General features: G+C 35.8%; 1 protein-coding gene across 1 annotated transcript in view; it reads left to right on the top strand.

The window, feature by feature from the left end:
* The window catches only part of RANBP17 (RAN binding protein 17), a 167,854-nt gene that overhangs the window by 9,695 nt on the left and 151,961 nt on the right, over nt 1–6,198 (top strand). The window contains exons 6-7 of the mRNA XM_009330034.1: nt 3,591–3,656; nt 4,190–4,294. Coding sequence (XP_009328309.1) covers nt 3,591–3,656; nt 4,190–4,294 — 171 coding nt within the window. The remainder of the gene's footprint in view (nt 1–3,590; nt 3,657–4,189; nt 4,295–6,198) is intronic.

Genomic DNA, 6,198 nt, shown 5'->3' with positions numbered 1-6,198 from the left:
ATGAAGAACCAGGGCGGGTTTGATACTTGCGCGGGTTTGTGGGTTTTGATGACTCACAGTATTCATAGTGCTGTCATGGTTTTTCGTTGGTTTTCTTTTTCCAAAGCATGTTTTCATAGTGTGGTTGTAAAACATCAGCCCCTGTTGTCAAGCCATGCTATTTAATGCCTTAATTTTTTTCAACTGGTGTGGAGATACATTTCTGATAGTGTTAGCTCCAGTTACCTGGTTAGAAACGCTGGTACTGCACTATCTGAAGAGTAAGACTGTCAAATGTTTTAAAGCATGAGTCTGATTGTGATTCTTGTAATAATGACCGCTAAAATTGTGCCGAACTGTTCAGTTCTAGAACTAGTTCAAATGTATTTTTTCAAGTGCCTGTCATGGACGGTTGATGAAAAAGATACCTTTATAAACTATTTGTTGGGAGTGTTCACTGTTATGGTCTTATATTGTTGCTTTTCTGTATAAGCAGTGGGACTTCACCTGCACTTTAATTTTTAGCACAAATCATTAGATACCCCTGCTTCTGAAGTTACTGAGGAAAGCTTGTTTACAGATAGAACTGTGATACATAAAATTGCAAGACACTGTGTATATATATTTGTTATGTGGTTGTGGTCCTTGTTTGCCGCATTCCTTTTTCACTTTATGATAAATTGGTGATGCGTATTTGTGTGCATGGGTACTTGGATAGAATCATAGAATTGGAAGGGACCTTAAAGATCATCTAGTTCCAACCCCCCTGCCATGGGCAGGGACGCCTGCCACTAGACCAGGTTGCTCAAAGCCCCATCCAACCTGGCCTTGAACACTTCCAGTGAGGGGGCATCTACAGCTTCTCTGGGCAACCTGTTCCTGCACCTCACCAGATACCTGCATGTATGTATGTTCTCTCTCCATACATGTAAAGAGGAGTGAAAGAAAAAAACCCCCAGACATTCTGTCTGTCCTAGGATTATGGTGTACAATATGCAGAGATAGATAATAAATCTGGAGTGTTTTTATAACTTCACCTATTTTAGCTTATGTATTTAAATCTAACATATCACAAAAATTATGCATTCTGGGTAGGGATATGGGGAAGGCTGGGAGGAAAGATCACTCATCTTTCCTCTCCAGTAATTGGATGAGGCAGGAATGTTCTTGTTTTACATTTCCTTCCACACTGTTTCCTGTTCCCCCACTGCATTGGTCACTGTTACAAAGAAGGTGCGTTACAGGATAGAGAGGTGATCTTGGTATTTGAAAATTGGAAATAATTTCTCCTAATGTCAGAGTGCAATCATTTGCTGTGGACTGTTTGCTATGCAAATTTACATGTCAAATATAGAGTAAGGACTGTCGGACACAGTGGCTAAAGATACAGGATATACAGCATCTTCTGTGAAGTAAGTTTGGAGAAAGTGATTGGATGTCATGGGCTATTAGCCGGACTTGATTATTTCATACATTTCACATGTATAAAAAGGTTCTTGATAAGTTTACTGGGAGATGGCTAATCTGTTTAAAAAGTTAATACAGGTTAATCTTTCTGAGTGTCTGTGTGAATCTAAAGCCTAGTGCTTATTTTGAGAAAAAATAATCAGAAAATTTAAGCTATTTGGAGACTTACTTCCAAAGTGATCCATTATGTGTGTATGTGTTGGTGATCCTGGCAACTCAACAAGAAAATATGACGTTAACAGTTTGTGTTTCTTGCCAAGGAGTTTCTCATTTGTTTTTCAGTCTTACCTTTGTTTATAATACTGTTCAAGTTAATGTACTTTTTGAGTTACACTGGGAATGTCTAATAAAAAATAAGTTGCAATATTCTGTTTATTAAAAACAAACTCAAGTATACTTTTCCACCATTTTGCAGTTATTTTTATGAATGTACTGTAATTGGATTTTGCATTTATTATTAAAATGATTGCAGTGTGACTCTTCAGTGTGTAGCTCATTAAAAGTAGAGATTTAAATACAAAATTTAGCTTCTTAAGAGATTTCTTTAGTTAAATTAAGAATTCCTGTAGAAAAGAAAATTAAGCCATAGATCTACTAGTGAATTTTTAGATAAAAATTGAAAAAATAATCTCTAAACAATATTAATATACATTAATAATTAGCATATGGTAGTTTCAGATACATATGCATTAGCATTCCAGATTAAAGTTCATCTAGTGTGAATTTGAGTGTGATTTTAATTATTAGAAAAAGGGATTAGCAGCTAGGTCTGCACTTCTGTTCCTAACTCCTTCATAATTCACCACACAGCTTTTCACACCTGTGAAGAAGGGGAGGTTGCATTTTCCATTCTTGCAGGTTTGTGTGGTCTAAGGAACATTCGTATAGACTATTTTAAGAATTTGAAATGTAAAAGGAAGTTGTGTTCAAATTACAGTATGTTTAATCTTATACTGTATAAGTATATATACACTTATATATACTTTATATATATAAATGCAGATTTATATAAATATATATTTATATAATATATAATACATATATATAAAAATATATTTTTATGTAGAGAGAGAGTAGATAGGGCAACAATATAAATTTTGCCTGAGAGTTCTCTGAAATTTTCACTTTTGATTTGCTTTGGTGCAAGGGATAATACAAACTAGATTAGAAAAGTTAGGCCTCTTGGTAAGTAGCCAGGTTCTTCATGAGCTGAACGTTGGGTGATCTTCAGAGTTGTGAAAATGAGTGTGGTTGTGACAAATATCAGGAAAATTTTGACAAGGATGACATTGCCTTTTGGACACCAGGGGAGCTGAGGCTGCAAACTGTGGCTGTGAGAGTAGACATAGAGATCTTCCCCCGACTCAATGGCAAGGCCTAATTGCAGTTAATGTTAATTGTTTTTAACAAAGCAGATTTAATTTTTCTATAAATGCTTTGTAGTAGCTCAGTGAAGACAGCTAAATTTTATTAATTAAATGCAAAATTCTGAATTTCGAAACATTCCAAGGAACTTAAATACTGATGATCAGATCGCACCCTCAGATGGAAATAGTTGACGCCTACGGCCTCACTTTTTAGAGACAAGTTCTCAGAGATGGAATATATCATTCAGCTTAAACCAATGCATTGTATACGACTGTGGAGGGAAGAGAATTAGGTTTTTTTGATAGGTAACATTTCAAAACCGTTTGTTTGTTTTTTTTTTTTTTTCTGAGAGTGCCCTGTGATCTTTTTCATCCATGCACGGCTTAATTTTTTTTAATGGTTTGAATTTCATGCAGCTTGCCTTACCAGTTCTAGAATACTGAACAGGCCTTTGAGAAACGTGTAATAGTGCATTTCTAGATTGCGGTTACTTAGAGTCTGTTTTCAGATGGGTTTTTTGTTATCATGCAATTCTTAAAACTTACCATGAGGTTTTTTTCCCCGAGCTAATTCGGGAGTTTGGAGATCTAGTTCTATGAATGTTGATAGAATTTGGCACGAAAGCCTTCTAAACAGCTTAGGATATCTCAGCCTAAGAATTCCTCTTGATTCTAGAAATGTTGGAAAATATTAAATACAACCTGATTCCAGAAATGTTGGAAAATACTGAATACAAGCTGTGATGTTTGAGCAATCCTATCTGTTTTTTTCTGTAGGGCACTGTGGACCATTATATAATAGGAGTAATGATTCTCTCAGAACTGACTCAGGAAATGAATCTAGTAAGCATGTTTGGTTTTTTTTTTTCCTTCTGCAAGGGATGTATATATTGCTGATAAAGCAGTGTTGAATGTTTCTGCCCTTCATAAAAATGGTTGGAGAAACATTTCTTAGACATGAAGGGATTAGCACACTTTCCTCCCCCTGCCAAAATATAGAGAGAGACAAGAAATTCTTAGTGCAGGGACTCTACCTGTACCAGATACATACCATATCTGATACAGGGTAGAGTTTCTCTCATCACAGTCACTAGAATTAGTAAAGCAAAGTGAATGATCAACTTTTTCAATTGAATTTCTGCTAATGATTTTCTTTGGCCTACATCTTAAGCTGAGGAAGTGCCTCAGACCTTTCCATCCAGAGAGACAACCTTGAAGGGAAAAAAGGAGGCACTTCAGGAAGCTGTCAAGATCTATATTTAGTGCTGGATCATAATTTTCATTTCTAGTGTCAAATAATTAATCTGCCAGATATACCTATCATCTAGTTTTAGGAAAGAAGGGAGCATTGTTTATTATGTCCTAACTTTTCTTAGGTTGATTATTCAAGACCTTCAGCAAAACATCGTAAAATAGCTACCTCATTCCGTGACACTTCTCTAAAGGACATACTGATGCTTGCGTGCTCTCTTTTGAAGGAGGTGAGGCTTTTTTATAATTGAACCTAAATTTTAACATCTTAATTGTCCCAGTTTGAATCCTTAATATTTTCTGAGTTGATGAATTCTGTACTTAAATGGATTACATGATACCCAGTTAAGCTCAAGTGATGAAAAAACGTTCAAAGACAAAAATTCCAATCTTCTTCCCTCCATGTCACTCTTGCTCTCTCTGTCTTCCTGTCTGTGCCATCTCTCTCTCTTTATGTCTTGCCGTAAAGGATGAACTACCTAAATTCTGAGCTTGTCTTCTTTTTTGATGTTTTTCTCAATTTAATTATATCTCAGTTTTGCTGGGCCTACCATCTCAGTATTTGCTAAAAGAGTTATAGATTAAACTAGGAGCAACCAAAAAGAAAGACAAATTCTCTATCTTGTGGTATGGCAGCGCAGTCAAATCTGGCCAAGGTGTTTTTCTTCTTCCCTAGTTCCCTTATCCTCTCTGTAACATTTTGGGGTAATTCAGGCTGCAGACTCTCAAGAGCCTTGACAGGAGGTGGTGAAGAACAGCATGCTGTAAGCTAGGTCTCTCAGGGCCAGGCAGGTTGAAATGAGATCAACGCTGGAATTTGCACTTTGCATTTTGGTGCTGATCAAGGCCTTCCATAGCAGTGGAAGCGGCACCATGAGGTACCATTCTACTTCTCTTAAGCTCAAGCAACTCTGAGACCAGCTTATTTTTTAAATGTTGCCTGATTTCTATTCTTTGACTTACTTGGGAGTGCTGGTTTAATCAGTTTTTCTGAAAGCCAAATGAATTAGGTGTTGAAATTTGGACACGGGTGTTTAAGCGAAGGATTTAAACCCGGATGCCATCACAGTGGGTCAGTAGCTAATGGTAGCGATTACTTTCTGGCTAAAGGTATAATTCTCAAGGTTGAGGTATGTGATTGAGATACTGCTGTAAAAAACGAGATAAACTATGTTAGCTTAAATTTCTTTCACAGTATGTTTTTAGTCTAACTAGCATGTTTTACCTCACATTTGCAATAAGTTTAAAGGGCACACGTGGTCAGCTACCAGTGCTCAGGTGACAGGCAGTATATTTTTTTAATATATAGAGCAAGTAACTAATGTGTAAGCCCTCGCCTTTAAAGAGGGAATGCTCTGCTAATGTACACAGGATGTTTTAAATTAGTGTTGGAATTGCATATTAATGGAGAAATCATATATAATTTAAAAGAAGAATTGGCTATTTTTGGAAGAATCTTCTTTAGATATAGTAAACCCCATTACACATCAAAACAATAAATGTATTTGTGAAAACCTATGTCCTGTGGCAGCTGCTTCCTAGCTTTCTTCAAGTTCAGCTGGTCTACAGGTACTTCTTTAGTCTCTCATATGTTGAAAGGTTTGTCTGAGTGACATCACATGGATTTCCAGACAGAAGTATAAGAAAATTATAATTAGTATCTTTATAATGCCAACTTTAGTGTAGGAAGCTGGTTTTACAAATGTTTCAGTGTCTATAGTGCACGGAACAATACACTCAACCAACAAATGTGGAATCATTAAAATAATTCCAAGAGTTTAAAAGTTACAGAGAGGATTGGTGGCAAAACAGGTTATGTTTATATAAGACATACAGAAATTCAATGTTGATTTCAAAGCCAAATTCATAATTTAGTGTCAATTCTAATGTGGTGCAACAGTTGTTATAAGTTAACGAGGCATCTAATGACACACAGGTGACTTTAATTCCTATCATCTGAATTTAAAAACTTTTTGTTAATAAACTTGAGAGATGTGACTTTGAATCTAAATAAGGAGCAGATGAACTAGATAAAGTTGTTGCATTTGCATTTATTTTATTGTTTTTCTAGACAAAATTATGTCAGTTTTCTTTTTGATGTTCACAAACTGCATCAGTGACTAATGAATTTGAG

This window comes from Pygoscelis adeliae, unplaced genomic scaffold (genome assembly GCF_000699105.1).
Source record: "Pygoscelis adeliae isolate BGI_AS28 unplaced genomic scaffold, ASM69910v1 Scaffold248, whole genome shotgun sequence".
NCBI classification, from domain to species: domain Eukaryota; kingdom Metazoa; phylum Chordata; class Aves; order Sphenisciformes; family Spheniscidae; genus Pygoscelis; species Pygoscelis adeliae.
The sequence above is the reverse complement of the archived record's forward strand: the minus strand, read 5'-3'. Positions and strand labels throughout refer to the sequence as shown.